This window comes from Rhinoraja longicauda, chromosome 9 (genome assembly GCF_053455715.1).
Source record: "Rhinoraja longicauda isolate Sanriku21f chromosome 9, sRhiLon1.1, whole genome shotgun sequence".
NCBI classification, from domain to species: Eukaryota; Metazoa; Chordata; class Chondrichthyes; order Rajiformes; family Arhynchobatidae; genus Rhinoraja; species Rhinoraja longicauda.
The window spans coordinates 67,403,908-67,421,319 of NC_135961.1; the positions used below are offsets into that span (position 1 = coordinate 67,403,908).

The 17,412-nt window shown below is 43.3% G+C and overlaps 1 protein-coding gene across 1 annotated transcript in view; it reads right to left on the reverse strand.

The window, feature by feature from the left end:
- Window positions 1–1,659: 1,659 nt before the first annotated feature.
- aplf (aprataxin and PNKP like factor) overlaps window positions 1,660–17,412 on the reverse strand; it is a 58,495-nt gene continuing 42,742 nt past the window's right edge. The window contains exons 8-11 of the mRNA XM_078405665.1: window positions 13,688–13,807; window positions 12,717–12,763; window positions 7,622–7,663; window positions 1,660–3,992 (exon numbers count right to left, since the gene is read on the reverse strand). Of these exons, the coding sequence (XP_078261791.1) occupies window positions 3,796–3,992; window positions 7,622–7,663; window positions 12,717–12,763; window positions 13,688–13,807 (406 nt within the window). The 3' untranslated portion in view covers window positions 1,660–3,795. The remainder of the gene's footprint in view (window positions 3,993–7,621; window positions 7,664–12,716; window positions 12,764–13,687; window positions 13,808–17,412) is intronic.

Consider the following 17,412-nt stretch of genomic DNA (forward strand, 5'->3'; position numbering starts at 1 on the left):
ACAATAATCCGTACCCTAGTTCTATGTTATCCCAGTTTCACATCCATCCCCTGCACATTAGGAACAATTTACAGAAGCCAATCAACCTACAAACCTGCACGTCTTTGAGATGTGGGAGGAAACTTGTCCAACCTCTTTTTAGAGCCAATATCCTCTAATCCGGTGAATCCAGAGTGACTGTTTATCTGCATGTATTTGTCAATCGAGTGCCAGACTGCTTCAGCTCAGTGAATTACTGTTTGTATGCCTCGTTGTCATCTTCCCTTCAGCCAACGATGAACCATTCGACATTTCCTTGAACATTGTCAGCTTTGATCTGTTCTTTTCACTTCTTACATGCTCTTTGTACCCTTCCATATCTCCATATCATACAATGGAAACTTTCAACCCAACTTGCCCACACCAGCCAACATGTCCCAGCTACACTAGTCCCACCTGCCCACGTTTGGCCCATATCCCTCCAAACCTGCACTATCCATGTACCTTTCTAACTGTTTCTTAAATGTTGGGATAGTCCCAGCCTCAACTACCTCCTCTGGCAGCTTGTTCCATACACCCACCACCCTTTGTGTGAAAATGTTACCCCTCAGATTCCTATTAAATCTTTTCCCCCTTCACCTTGAACCTATGTCCTCTGGTTCTCGATTTCCTGACTCTGGGCAAGAGACTCTGTGCATCTACCCGATCTATTCCTCTCATGATTTTATACACCTCTATAAGATCGCTCCTCATCCTCCTGCACTCCGAGGAATAGAGTCCCAGCCTACTCAAGCTCTCCCTACAGCTCACACCCTCTAGTCCTGGCAGCAGGCTCCTCTAGATTCCCTCTCCTCTGACTCTCAGTGTGAAGAAAGTTACTCCAGCTCTTTGGGTCTTTTTTTGTAAACCAGCATCTACAGTTCCTTGTGTACATCAAGGGTATGCAGTCCAGTTCTGGACACTGTACCTCAGTAAAGTTATCCTGCGAGGGTCCGTAACTGTGAAGCCCTTTGGGGTGTAGGGAAAAACTGTAGATGCTGGTTAAAATCGAAGGGAGATAAACAATGCTGGAGTAACTCAGCGGGTCAGGCAGCATCTCGGGAGAGAAGGAATGGGTGACGTTTCGGGTCGAGTCCCTTCTTCAGAGATGCTGCCTGACCGGCTGAGTTACTCCAGCATTTTGTGTCTAAGCTCTTTGGGGTGTTTGGCTACATTAAAGCGCTATAGAAATTCAATTTTTTTTGGTCTGTTTTAGGAACCCAAAGATTGTCTAATGTGTCATCACTGGCACTAATAATGGACCCCACAGACTTAAACAATACATATGGCTTTCCAAAGAAACACCAAACACCACAGGTCCAATTAAATAAATAGTAAGACAATAAAGCAATCAAAATCATTATGAGCAAAGTGTTTATATTGTTAGATTTGCACACCCATTATTTTCCAAGCCCATGTCATACAAACATTATAAAAGGTGAAGAATTATATCAGATATACAGTCTACAAGACAAGGTGTAGGAAAAAAAACTGCAGGTGCTGGTTTAAATCGAAGGTAGTCACACAATGCTGGAGTAACTCAGCAGGTCAGGCAGCATCTCAGGAGAGAAGGAATGGGTGACCCTTTGGGGTGGAGACCCTCTTCAGACTGATGTCCCTGACATCAGTCTGAAGAAGGGTCTCGACCCAAAACGTCACCCATTCCTTCTCTCCTGAGATGCTGCCTGACCCGCTGAGTTACTCCAGCATTTTGTGTCCATCTTTGGTGTAAACCAGCATCTGCAGTTCCTTCCTACACACAAGGATTATTTCAGTTGAATCACCATTACCCCCCCCAAGCGACCTTAAAATCAGGAATCATCTGCAATTTCCAGTTAATTTCATTAACTGCAATGAGAAATCGCCCAATCGCATCTGTGTAATCAAATTCAACTGAGCATTAGGAATTCTGTTTACCTTATCAATTTTGTAATCCCATTGATACACAACATTTCACCAGCCACAGCCCTGACATCAATACTAGCATGTTAAGGACTGCTGGTGATAGGTAGAAAGACCTTTGTGGTCGAAGGTAGACACAAAATGCTGGAGTAACTCAGCGGGTCAGGCAGCATCTCTGGAGAGAAGAAATGGGTGACATTTCGGGTCGAGACTTCTTCAGGTCTCCAGCATTTTGTGCCTACCTTCGATTTGAACCAGCATCTGCAGTTTTTTTTCCCCAAGACCCTTGTAGGCCCCCAGGTATAGGCGAGTAGAGACCTCAGTAAGCAGTTCCTACTGTTAACTTGTTCAGTCATGCATCAGCCATTGGCAAAGAATCCTTGTTGTGCCGGCTTCATTGCATTTCCCTTTCTCCTTTTGGCCAATATTCCCACTTCCAAAATTCACAAATCCCCTCTAACCACAATTGGGAGTAGCACTTTTGAATAAATAGTTCAATTCTTCCACTCTGAAACTGGACTGCTTTGTAAAAGAGCAGGGCTGTTTTCTGATGGGAAGTCAGAAGTTTGAACACCGACCACAAAGTAAAATCCTTAGCCATTTCCGCCCCCCTCTTTTCATGCCAGTTAAGAGTTTTCTTTGCACTGACCTTATTTAATCAATTCCCAACGACTGTGGACTGTGCGTTATGTCAGCTTCTTGCATGCTAGGTTCAGTTTAGTTTAGATTATTGTCACGTGTACCGAGGTACAGTGAACAGCTTTTGTGTTGCGTGCCATCCACGTGCTACAGCACACAACGATAAAGCTTTCCACCGTACCACGGTACAGGTGACAATAAACTCCAGGTGCTCCCCGGCTTACGATGTTTCGACTTGCGATAGTTTGATTTTGCGATGGTGCAAACGACAGCGACTCGTGGCGAGCCTCCGCTCGCTTCCGGCCACGTGATCGCGCGTATTACAATGAATTTCCACTTACAATACTTTCGGTTTCCGATGGGTTCTTCGGAACCAAAGATACTAGAGGAGCAAGATGGACCACTCCGTCGAAATCGCCTATGCTGAAGTGTAGTACGCAAAGGAGCGTAATGTCGGCCATTTTAGTAAGCAGAATCCGCCATTCGCTCTGGCTCTCGCAGTGTAATCAGTGTTTTGGGGGGACAGCATGTGTGATGATACCATTAAAATGCAGAATATATCTCATCTATCAATTCATAGATTTATGTTATTTTTCTTTTTAAATGTGTCTGCAAGTTTCTGCCGACTAAAATGGCGCCGTGACATACTACGGTTTTTAGGGTCGATCTTGCTCTGCTCCATTATCTTTGCTCGGCACGGAACCCCATCGGAAGCAGAGAAAAATAAACCAGGAGTAATGTGGTGACAAAACTTGATGCTTCGTTGATTCCAATACAGAGGCAGCCTGTTGTAAACACGGAAACTTCTCACCTGCTTATGTACAGTCCAACAGTATTGTAAACTTTACCCCTCTTCATTCTCTACAGCAGTCCGCACACTTGCCTCAAATTCCACTTCCTGGTTCATTGGATGAGTGAACTAACAATCATTGCAAACTGGTGGAAGATAATTGAACTCTACAGTAAGGCCAAGCAAGCAGATAGAAGTAACAGAAGGTAGACACAAAAAGCCGGAGTAACTCAGCGGGTCAGGCAGCATCCCGGGTCGAAACGTCACCCATTCCTTCTCTCCCGAGATGCTGCCTGTCCCGCTGAGTTACTCCGGCATTTTGTGTCTACCTTCGATTTGCAGTTTTTTTCCTACACAACATCCAGCCATCAAATGTTGTTTTCAGTGCAACAGGAGAGACCTAAAAATAGGTGCTCAAGGTTAAAAGTGGAAAGACAAGCCTCATTTTAGTGTTTGTTTACAAATCTGTTAGCTTCCTTTCTTAACGTGTCAATGTCCTCGTTGATGTCTGAACTCGGTTCCCAGTCAGAATCTTCATCAGTAGGATCCAGATCATCTTCTTCGTCATCAATAAAACTCTCCTCCAGATCATACTGGTTGGGCTCACCATCATCGTCACTCTTGTCGGCTTGGGCACCTTTACCTGAGCAAGGGAAAACATTCACAAACCACAATTTATTGACAGCCCATTTACATTTTTTTTAAAAATTCTGAATATTTGCCTTATCTCGGGTAAACCTGTTATTCGGGGGATGTGAAATAATGTGCAACTAGCAGCCATTAATTCACAACAAGAGCCAATTTTCAGGATATCCGTTCCAATGTACATTGGAAGCAGTGATCAGCTGGGGGTGTCAAGAGCGGTTTTGCAAACAGACTGAGAGGATTTCAATAGTCAATAGTCAATTTATTTGTCAGATACACATAAATGTGCAGTGAAATGAAAGATTACCCACAGTCCAACAATAAGACCAATAAAAATAAGCATGAAAAATAAGCAAGAAACATCCATCACAGTGAGTCTCCTCCAGTCACCTTCTCACAGTGATGGAAGTATAGGAGTAAAGAGGTTCTTCTGCAGTTGTACAGGGCCCTGGTAAGACCACATCTGGAGTATCGTGTACAGTTTTGGTCTCCTAATTTGAGGAAGGACATCCTTGTAATTGAGGCAGTGCAGTGTAGGTTCACGAGATTGATCCCTGGGGTGGCGGGACTGTCATATGAGGAAAGATTGAAAAGTCTAGGCTTGTATTCACTGGAGTTTAGAAGGGTGAGAGGGGATCTGAACGAGACAAATAAAATTATAAAAGGACTGGACAAGCTAGATGCAGGAAAAATGTTCCCAATGTTGGGGGAGTCCAGAACCAGGGGTCACAGGCTTAGAATAAAGGGGAGGCCATTTAAAACTGAGGTGAGAAGGAACTTTTTCACCCAGAGAGTTGTGAATTTGTGGAATTCTCTGTCTCAGAGGGCAGTGGAAAAAATCACTGGATGAATTTTAAGGGAGTTAGATAGAACTCTGGGGGCTAATGGAATCAAGGGATATGGGGAGAAGTTTTGGCACAGGTTACTGATTGTGGATGATCAGCCATGATCACAATGAATGGCGGTGCTGGCTCGAAGGGCCAAATGGCCTCCTCCTGTACCTATTTTCTATGTTTCTATCTGAATGTTGACCGAGAAACAAAGAACTGCAGATGCTGGTTTATACCAAATGTAGGCATAAAGTGCTGGGGTAAACAGCGGGCGAGGCAGCATCTCTGGAGAACGTCGATAGGTGGCGTTTTGGGTCAGGACCCTACTTCAATATTATTTGATACTTTGCACATCCAGCATGGTCGTGAGGATATTTGTCCGTCAATAATAATGAGGGTATTTGTGGACTCAAGAAAGTTGGGGGTCGTGGGATGGGGTTGGGGATCGTGGGATGGGGTTGGGGAAAAAGCTGGAAGTGAGGCATTAGGCATCTGGGTTCTCAGGCCTCAGAACCTTTTAGACCATCCATTTGAGTCACAGAGTGCCAGGAAAAAGTTTTGAATATTAAGAGAAGTCATGGCAGCTACAGTGAGCAACACTATTGCAGCTACAATAGTGAGGATTGTAAATTCAATACTACACTATTGTCATTATTTCGTTTGGCAGGCACCAACTTCTGTCAACCATAACAAACTTAAACTACACTTTGAGTAGAAGCATAGAAACATAGAAAATAGGTGCAGGAGTAGGCCATTCAGCCCTTCGTGCCAGCACCGCCATTCAATATGATCATGGCTGATCATCCAAAATCAGTACCCCATTCCTGCTTTCTCCCCATATCCCTTGATTCCGTTAGCCCTAAGAGCTAAGTCTAACTCTCTCTTGAAAACATCCTGTGAATCGGCCTCCACTGCCTTTTATGGCAGAGAATTACACAGATTCACAACTCTGGGTGAAATTCTTTTTTTCCTCTTCTCACCCCTGGTTCTGGACTCCCCCAACATCGGGAACATTTATCCTGCTTCTAGCCTATCCAATTCCTTAAGAATTTTATCTGTTTCTAATGTAAAGGTGCTACATATTTTCAGTCAGTGACTGTCTCAAAGGTTTTCCAATATTCCACCATGACCGCTTCTAAGGAATCAGATTTGATTCCTGTCTCTATAAACGTATCCAAAAAACCTATTAATTTTACACATAGTCCAGCATTCAGAGTTTTATGGGAATGGTAAATTCTTTTTGTGAATTCAACCCTAAAACTTTGAGATTCGTCTCCCTTCTTTTAGACGTCTCTTGGCACCCACAGTGACGAATCTTTTATTATTTTACAGGTTTCAATTAAATCAACGTTCAGAGATAGAATTTTATCACGCAAATTTCGCAATAATACAACATGGCATAACATTTGTGAATCTACACCACAATCCAAGATCAACACATCACTCCAATGATTCAATATTACAGCTGTATGTAAAGGTGTAACTAGAGATGCTGACCCAAGCCCCACGCATGTTACATGTCCTTCATGCCAAGTCCCTGGATAGTAAAGGCAGCCTTCTTTTGAACTTTTTGATTACTTTTTTTGCACATCAGCTTTTATTGATGAGAAAAGCAATGTCCAAAGGCCTCAGCACTCCCACACTTCCTTCATCACAACACCATGGGAAAGATCCAAAAAAATGATCCAACACTCCCCACATTGTCTGTACTGGTTCTCACCGAACAAACAGCTAATACTGGCCGGTTTCCTTTATTATTGTTACTTTATGCATATCTTTCAATTATTTGTTCACTGTCTAAATCTATCGTTTCCCTTTCCCCCGACTCTCGGTGTGAAGGGTCCTGTCCCGAAACATCACCTTTCCATGTTCTCCAGAGATTTTGCCTGATCCACTGAGTTACTCCAATGTGGTAACAGTGCTTGTAGCTCCAGAGACCCAGGTTCAATCCCGACTATGGGTGCTGTCTGTACGGAGTTTGTATGTTCTCCCTGTGACCATGTGGGTTTTCTCCGAGAGATCTTTGGTTTCCTCCTACACTCCAAAGGTTTGTAGGTTAATTGACTCGGTGTAAGTGTAAATTTCCCCTAGTGTATGTAGGATAGTGTTAATGTGCGGGGATCGCTGGTCGGTGTGGACTCGGAGGGCCGAAGGGCCTATTTCCATCCTGTATCTCTAAACTAAACTAACACTTTGTGTGTAGGAAGGAACTGCAGATATCACGCAAATATCGCAATAATACAACATGGCATAACATTTGTTGGTTAAACTGAAGATAGACACAAAATGCTGAAGTAACTCAGTGGGACAGGCAGCATCTCAGGAGAGAAGGAATGGGTGACCTTTCGGGTCGAGACCCTTCTTCAGAGAGTTTTTTTTAAATAACTAAAACCTGTAGAGTTTTCTTTTACATTTATTTGTAAATCAGACATGACAGCTCCTTTGCAAATCTGATACCCTGCATGCTGTGAGGAACATTAAGTTCAGAAACATAACTGGACAATATATACTGCTTACAGAGGTGGAAATGACAAAATAATTTGTTGTATTTATCACATACGTGCCAAAGCCAATGACTTACTTGTTAATTCAAACCACTGTCATAGACAAATATAACAGCCGATTAGTACACGACACGATTCAACAAACTCAGACTACGTTTTGTCAGTGGAAACAGAAAGTTTTACAGGGATGTAAATAAATTAAGCAAATGAGAGATATGAGAAGCCAATTTCTTGATGATGCTAAATAATTAACGTAATATTCATTTTGGAATATTGAAAAATAAATTCCATACCTTTCTGGGCAACTTTCCTCCTTGGTCGTCTTAATTGGCTTTCTAAAATAAAAGTGTTACCACATAAGCTTAAATAAATCTAAAATTAAATTGTAACCACATAAGCTTAAATAAATCTATAATTAAAATGTTACCACATAGGTTTGAATAAATCTATAATTTAAATGTTACCACATAGGTTTGAATAAATCTATCATTTAAATGCTACCAGATAAGCCTCAATTTTTTTTTATTAAGACCGAAAACGCAGTCATCTGAATCTCAGCACAATATACCATGAAACACAGTGGTACTGTACGGACTACAAATTGGCTAATTATTTTATGGCTGATTAATTATATTATCAATTAATGCAGAAAGCCCTTCCATTTATTAATGGTCAACGTGGACAACTCTATCCATTGTGGGCTCCACCTTTCCGTGATCATCGTTGTTTTGTGCAAATCTTTCATTCATTTGTTCTATATCTCTCTATCACCCAACCTCAAACATCACAATTTCCTTCTCGCCAGAGATGCTGCCTGTCCCGCTGAGTTACTCCAGCATTTTGTGTCTATCTCCCCCCCACAGAGCTCCATTTTACATATTTACCCACAAATTTAATCTAGCTAAGTCCCAGTGTAATTTGATTGTTTGAATATTTGATTGATTGAACGATGCAGCATGGAAACAAAGTGCTGGAGTAACTCAGCGGGTCAGGCAGCATCTCCGGAGAACACGCATAGGTGACGCTGAGTTACTCCAGCACTGCCTGACTCACTGAGTTACTCCAGCACCCTGTGAAACATCACCTATCCATGTTCTCCAGAGATGCTGCCTGACCCGCTGAGTTACTCCAGCACTCTGTGAAACATCACCTATCCATATTCTCCAGAGATGCTGCCTGACTCGCTGAGTTACTCCAGCACTCTGTGAAACATCACCTATCCATGTTCTCCAGAGATGCTGCCTGACCCGCTGAGTTACTCCAGCTTTTTGTGTCTATCTTCTATCACTGGACATGCCATGTCAAGGCAATGGGCTCAGACCAATGCGGCTCATCTTCCAAGTGTCCATGTTGGAATCGTTCACCGACAATAACAATCTTTTCTCTGCTAGTTTTAGGCATCGATAGGAAATAGGCTTAGATGGTCTTAGCTCAATTCCTGTTGGCCTTGGGCACAAAGAACAAAACTGGCTCTAATTTAGAAGTTACTGGAGCTTCAGGAGCTGTAAAGATGGAAAGCATCAAGAAATGGAAAAAAATATTCTGACTGATGCAGCAGAGACTGCTTGTCTGAAGATGGGTTAAATTACCTTGTTGGAGAAATACTCTACATCTGGCTGTAATATACTTGGCTGGGGAGTGCATGATTCCGAGATTAAGTACTCAGTTGAAAAAGAAATCCCACTCTCGCATTCTGGCATTCTTTTCTCTGTTCACCATTATCCAATAAACCTTCAACATCCTGATCGCAAATGTGCCTAGCAGTAGCTCTCAGCTGTTCCCCATTGCATTTCACCTTTTGGTCTCATTAACTTTAATTTACCTGCAGAAAAACTCATGAAAAATTAAATTTGTTACTGTTCCCTTACAATAAAAATTGCTCATCTACGATTTAAAAAAATATATGCTGAGTCACATAAACTGTTACTACATAGTGCACTAAATTATAAAATTAGACAGAATGCAAGATGTAAAATATTCTAACTAATGAAATTTGAGTTTTTAGTTCATTTAATTTAGTTCATTTATCGTAACAGTTTATATAAATCAGCATTTTTCCTAATTTGTAGATTTGCACTTTTTATTTTATGGGACAGTAACTAACTTAATTTTTCAAACATTTTTGCATATAAATTAATTTGTAAATTGATAACAATGTCTGAAACATTATGTTTTTAAACATAATTCACATTTTTTTCAGTTCAATAGACAATAGATTATAGGTGCAGGACTAGGCCATTCGGCCCCTCAAGCCAGCACCGCCATTTACTGTGATAATCCACAATCAGTACCCCGTTCCTGCCTTCTCCCCATATCCCTTGACTCCGCTATCTTTAAGAGCTCTATCTAACTCTGTCTTGAAAGCAACCAGAGAATTGGCCTCCACTGCCATCTGAGGCAGAGAATTCCACTATCAAATCCTATCAAATCAAATCTGGATGTTGGCATTGTTTTAAAACGTGATTAGGGTTTATTTTTATGGAAAATTAATGAGTTTTCTGCACAGTGTTTTGTAGCAATGACATTACATGGAAAACATTGTTTTGAGTGGAGCCAGTTTGGACACGTCCACATGCATACTACGATATGTGCTTCTGTTAAAAAAATCTGTATTCTCTAACACACAGGAGTTTGTAACGTAAAATGAGAAAAAGATGAAGTTCCGGTATCAAACATGATTGATCAATGTGATCGGGGCAGTAAAACGCTCAGAATCCCGCACACTCAGTGGTGCTGGATGGTTGTAGATGTTTGAAACTATTGGACGCTATTCCTAATGATATTTGTAAACACAGGCTATGTTTAGATACCTATTGTGCTGCTGCAAGTATGAATTTCATTGTTCTGTTCCGGTATATATAACCATATAACCATATTACAATTACAGCACGGAAACAGGCCCGTTCGGCCCTACCAGTCCACGCTGACCACTTTCTCTGACCTAGTCTCATCTACCTGCTCTCAGACCATAACCCTCCAATCCCCTCCCATTCATATACCTATATGTTGAAAGGCTGGAGTGATTGGGCTTGTATACACTGGAATTTAGAAGGATGAGGGGGGATCTTATTGAAACATATAAGATAATTTGGGGATTGGACACATTAGAGGCAGATAACATGTTCCCAATGTTGGGGGAGTCCAGAACAAGGGGCCACAGTTTAAGAATAAGGGGTAGGCCATTTAGAACGGAGATGAGGAAGAACTTTTTCAGTCAGGGGGTGGTGAAGGTGTGGAATTCTCTGCCTCAGAAGGCAGTGGAGGCCAGTTCGTTGGATGCTTTCAAGAGAGAGCTGGATAGAGCTCTTAAGGATAGCGGAGTGAGGGGGTATGGGGAGAAGGCAGGAACGGGGTACTGATTGAGAGTGATCAGCCATGATCGCATTGAATGGCGGTGCTGGCTCGAAGGGCTGGATGGCCTACTCCTGCACCTATTGTCTATTGTCTATTGTCTATCCAATTTACTCTTAAATAATAAAATCGAGCCTGCCTCCACCACTTCCACCGGAAGCTCATTCCATACAGCCACCGCCCTCTGAGTAAAGAAGTTACCCCTCATGTTACCCCTAAACTTTTGTCCCTTAATTCTGAAGTTATGTCCCCTTGTTGGAATCTTCCCCACTCTCAAAGGGAAAAGCCTACCCACGTCAACTCTGTCCGTCCCTCTTAAAATTTTAAAAACCTCTATCAAGTCCCCCCTTAACCTTCTCCAAAGAATAAAGACCCAACCTGTTCAACCTCTCTCTGTAGCTTAAGTGCTGAAACCCAGGCAACATTCTAGTAAATCTCCTCTGTACCCTCTCCATTTTGTCGACATCCTTCCTATAATTTGGCGACCAGAACTGCACACCATACTCCAGATTCGGCCTCACCAATGCCCTGTATAATTTCAACATTACATCCCAACTTCTATATTCGATGCTCTGATATATAAAGGCAAGCATACCAAACGCCTTCTTGACCACCCTATCCACATGAGATTCCACCTTCAGGGAACAATGCACAGTTATTCCCAGATCCCTCTGTTCCACTGCATTGCTCAATTCCCTACCATTTACCCTGTGCGTCTTATTTTGATTTGTCCTACCAAAATGCAGCACCTCACACTTAAAGACTTTTAGGTTTGTTTAGTTTATTGCGGTCACGTGTACCGAGGTGCAGTGAAAAGCTTTTATGTTGTATGCTAACCAGGCAGCATATCAAGTCGGCCACAGTGGACGGATAAAGGATAAAGGGTATAACGTTTAGTGCAAGGTAAAGTATCTTGACTCTCTTAATGCCTCAATACTCTTAATTCACAATTTTTATATATCACACCATCTGACTATATTTCCATTGAACGAGGAGGATGGTGGAACTGGGAGGGTGGGAACCAGAGTCCCGATGGGTGGAACAGGAGCATGACTCTTGCACAGAGTCTCTTGCCCAGAGTAGGTGATTCGAGGACCAGTGGATATAGGTTTAAGGTAAAGGGGAAAAGATTTAATAAGAATCTGAGGGGTAATTCTTTCACACAAAGTTGTGGTGGATGTATGAAACGAGCTGCCAGAAGAGGTAGTTGAGGCAGGAACTGCCAACGTTAAAGAAACAGTTGGACAGGTACATGGATAGGACAGGTTTGGAGGTTAAATGGACCAAACGCAGGCAGGTGGGACTAGTGTAGTGACATGTTAGACGGTGTGGGCAAGTTGGGCTGAAGGGCTTGTATCCACACTATCATTCTATGACTGGTGAGCCAAATGTTGAACCATCGAGATTTCCAGATAGTTAGATCATGGGTCATCAGAGGTATAAGATTATTAAGGGGTTGGACACGTTAGAGGCAAGAAACATGTTCCCAATGTTGGGGGAGTCCAGAACCAGGGGCCACAGTTTAAGAATAAGGGGTAGGCCATTTAGAACTGAGATGAGGAAAAGCCTTTTCAGTCAGAGAGTTGTGAATCTGTGGAATTCTCTGCGCCAGAAGGCAGTGGAGGCCAATTCTCTGAATGCATTCAAGAGAGAACTAGATAGAGCTCTTAAGGATAGCGGAGTCAGGGGGTATGGGTAGAAAGCAGGAACGGGGTACTGATTGAGAATGATCAGCCATGATCACATTGAATGGTGGTGCTGGCTCGAAGGGCCGAATGGCCTCCTCCTGCACCTATTATCTATTGTCTATTGTTTTTTTACTGCCTTTTGAACAATGGGCACAATTATGATTGTGTGAAAAAGGATCTCAAAGAAAATATTTTTGCAATCTGTGAAGGACATTGGACATGGTAAAAGGAAAATGAATATCTAAATCAAGATACTTATCAGATTATTTGTTACATGTGGTCACTGTTTGAGACAAATATGAGTCAATTTGTACACTGCAAGATTAGAGGATGCAGAGATCAATATTACCTGGGGGCAGGATGTGCTTGTATTCTTTCTTGTGCTGTGGGTTTTTCCTTCAAAGTTACAAAACATATTTTAATCTGCCATTAATAATACTGTGTAACACACGTTATAAAATGATGCAATTAATCTTTCAGAATAACAATGGTTTAAATAAAAAGTTCATGCATGACATTTCTCTGCTTATATTTTATTACTAGACCGCGGACCCATTGGGCCCAAACCTCTCCTGCATTGGAGCAGCACCCTCTCCTCTCCCTCTCTCCCCCCCTTCCCCTCCCACTCCATCCCCCTCATCCTCCCTCCTCCCCCACTCTCCCTCCACTCCCCTCCCCCCCTCCCTCCCTAGGAGATAGATTTAAACTTTAAAATGTGAATAACTTTAAAAATATAACACTGATTTCAATGAAACTTCTTTCATTAGCACCAAAGGGATGACGGTGAATAAGGTGGGCCTGAAATTGATGCTCTATCTTGTACCGTTTTGGCTGTAGTTCAGGAACAAACAAAAACAAACAAACAAACGAGAGTTTTAGGATATAGATATTAGTAGTACAGCGTGGAAACTGGTCCTGTGGCCCATTGAGTCTATGCCTACCATCGATCACCCATACACTAGTTCTGCGTTATCCCACTTTCTCATCACATTAGGACTAATTTACAGAGGGCCAATTAACCTGCAAACCCGCACGCCTTTGTGATGTGGGAGGAAACCGGAGCACCCGGTTGGAAACCCACGTGGAGGGTGGGTTCACGGGGAGAACGTGTAAACTCCCTACAGACAGCACCCGAGGTCAGGATCGAACCCAGGCGTCTGGCACTGGGAGGGGGCAGCTATACCACTGCGCCATCCCAATCAATACCTAAAATTCCCAAGAAAACAAAAATCAGGTAACCCTGATTGATTAAAATGACACAGGCTTTTTAAATTGGAGCAGGTAAATGAGGACTGAGACATGGATCTAGAAACAACCTACCTGTAACAGGCAGTGCCAAAGGGGCACTCTGGTTTGTCATCATCCTCTTCCCTGCCTGGTGCATCTTCATAATCTGCATCTCCAGGATGACTAAACTCTTGAAAATGAACTGGATTTTTCCTGTGCAGGATTGCAAAAGAAACAAAACAATTTTTTCTAATGTTGCATTTACCGTGAACAGTTAAAGCATTTCCATTTTAAAGATACAGCACGAAAACAGACCCTTCATTTCACCAAGTCCACACCATCGATCACCCGTTCACACTAGTTCAGTTATCCCACTTTCCCATCCACTCTCTACATGCTAGTGGCAATTTACAGAAGCCAATTAACCTACAAACCCACGCATCTTTGGGATGAGAGAAGAAACCAGAGCACACGGAGGAAACTTACGCGGTCACAGGGAGAACATGCAAACTCCACACAGACACTGGCCAAGGCTAGGATCAAACCCAGGACTCCAGTACTGTGAGGCAGCAGCTCCACCAGCTGCACCACTGTGCCGCCATTGCACCATTAAGGTCGCATTTTGGAAATGGCTGAATGGTTTAAAATGGTTTCACAACCTGGTGTTAGATAACCAGAAGCTAGTCATAAACTGTTAAATCAGTGAGAATGTTTCCACAGCCACATGGAAAAACTACTCATTAGATTTACTAACTCCTGATATTACACAATCTGAAGAAGTCTAAAGAACTGAAAAGTCTGAAGAAGGGTCTCGACCTGAAATGTCACCTATTCCTTTTCTCCAGAGATGCTGTCTGACCCGCTGAGTTACTCCAGCTTTTTTTTGTCTATCTTCGGTTTAAACTAGCATCTGCAGTTCCTTCCTACACATAGGGCGGCACGGTAGCGCAGCGGTAGAGTTGCTGCTTTACAGCGAATGCAGCGCCGGAGACTCAGGTTCGATCCTGACTACGGGTGCTGCACTGTAAGGAGTTTGTACGTTCTCCCCGTGACCTGCGTGGGTTTTCTCCGAGATCTTCGGTTTCCTCCCACACTCCAAAGATGTACAGGTATGTAGGTTAATTGGCTGGGTAAATGTAAAAAAATTGTCCCTAGTGGGTGTAGGATAGTGTTAATGTACGGGGATCACTGGGCGGCACGGACTTGGAGGGCCGAAAAGGCCTGTTTCCGGCTGTAGATATATGATATGATATGATGATTACACAGTTATGTATTCCATTAGATGATGAGAATTTTAATACATCTGGTTTATTATAAATCCTTGATCAAAACAGCATAAATCAGAAGTTACACTAATAGTAAGAAATTCAATCTTGACTAGAATTCATATCAATCAGATAGGATACAATAAAAATTAAAACAAAATGTTCTGCTATCTATTTTCATGCAAGATGGCTGTTTGATATGAAAGGAAGGATCGAATGATCAAATAAAGCAGAATCTGTAAGGATGCCAAAGCTGAATTAATTAAAACCAGTCTGTGCATCAAACTATACTCGCAATGTGTAGGCTTGTCTCGTTGGACACTTCCCGATTACCCAAATCCAAAATCAGATTTATTTCCTACATAAATCCAAGCAACTCCAGGGGAAGCACTTTGATGTCAAAATTAAGCTTCATATCACCAACAATAATGAAACTTTTCTGAATAGTTAACACAACTTCAAAATGTTATTCAATTAACACACAAAGACACACACACAGACGCAGAGACACACAGAGAGACAATAGACAATAGGTGCAGGAGTAGGCCATTCAGCCCTTCGAGCCAGCACCGCCATTCAATGCGATCATGGCTGACACACACAGACACACAGACACACAGAGACACACAGACACACACAGAGACACACAGAGACACACACAGAGACACACACACACAGAGACACACACACAGAGACACACACAGAGAGACACACACAGAGAGACACACACAGAGACACACACACAGAGACATATAGAGACACACACAGAGACACACACAGAGACAGACAGACACACACACACACACACAGAGAGACACAGACACTCAGACAGACACACAGACACACACAGACACACACACACAGACACACAGAGACACACACAGAGAGACACACACAGAGAGACACACACAGAGACACACACACAGAGACATATAGAGACACACACAGAGACACACACAGAGACAGACAGACACACACACACACACAGAGACACAGACACTCAGACAGACACACAGACACACACAGACACAGACACACAGAGACACACACAGAGACACACACAGACAGAGACACACACAGAGACACACACAGAGAGACACACAGAGAGAGACACACAGACACACACCGACACACAGAGACACACAGAGACACACAAGACACACACACACACACACAGAGACACAGAGACACACACAGACACAGAGACACACACAGACACACACAGACATACAGAGACACACACAGACACACACAGACACACACAGAGACACACAGAGAGAGACACAGACACACGCACAGACACACAGACACACACAGACACACAGACACACAGAGACACACAGACACAGAGACACACACACAGACACAGAGACACACACAGAGACACACAGACATACAGAGACACACACACAGACACACACAGAGAGACACACACAGAGACACAGACAGACGCACAGACAGACGCACAGACAGACGCACAGACAGACGCACAGACAGACGCACAGACAGACGCACAGACAGACGCACAGAGACACACACACAGAGACACACACAGAGAGACACACAGAGAGACAATAGACAATAGGTGCAGGAGTAGGCCATTCAGCCCTTCGAGCCAGCACCGCCATTCAATGCGATCATGGCTGACACACACAGAGACACACACACAGAGACATATAGAGACACACACAGAGACACACACAGAGACAGACAGACACACACACACACACACAGAGAGACACAGACACTCAGACAGACACACAGACACACACAGACACACACACACAGACACACAGAGACACACACAGAGAGACACACACAGAGAGACACACACAGAGACACACACACAGAGACATATAGAGACACACACAGAGACACACACAGAGACAGACAGACACACACACACACACAGAGACACAGACACTCAGACAGACACACAGACACACACAGACACAGACACACAGAGACACACACAGAGACACACACAGACAGAGACACACACAGAGACACACACAGACACACACAGAGAGACACACAGAGAGAGACACACAGACACACACCGACACACAGAGACACACAGAGACACACAAGACACACACAGACACACACACACACACAGAGACACAGAGACACACACAGACACAGAGACACACACAGACACACACAGACATACAGAGACACACACAGACACACACAGAGACACACAGAGAGAGACACAGACACACGCACAGACACACAGACACACACAGACACACAGAGACACACAGACACAGAGACACACACACAGACACAGAGACACACACAGAGACACACAGACATACAGAGACACACACACAGACACACACAGAGAGACACACACAGAGACACAGACAGACGCACAGACAGACGCACAGACAGACGCACAGACAGACGCACAGACAGACGCACAGAGACACACACACAGAGACACACACAGAGAGACACACAGAGACAGACAGACACACACAGAGACACACACAGCGACACACACACAGAGACACACACACAGAGACACAGAGACACACACACAGACAC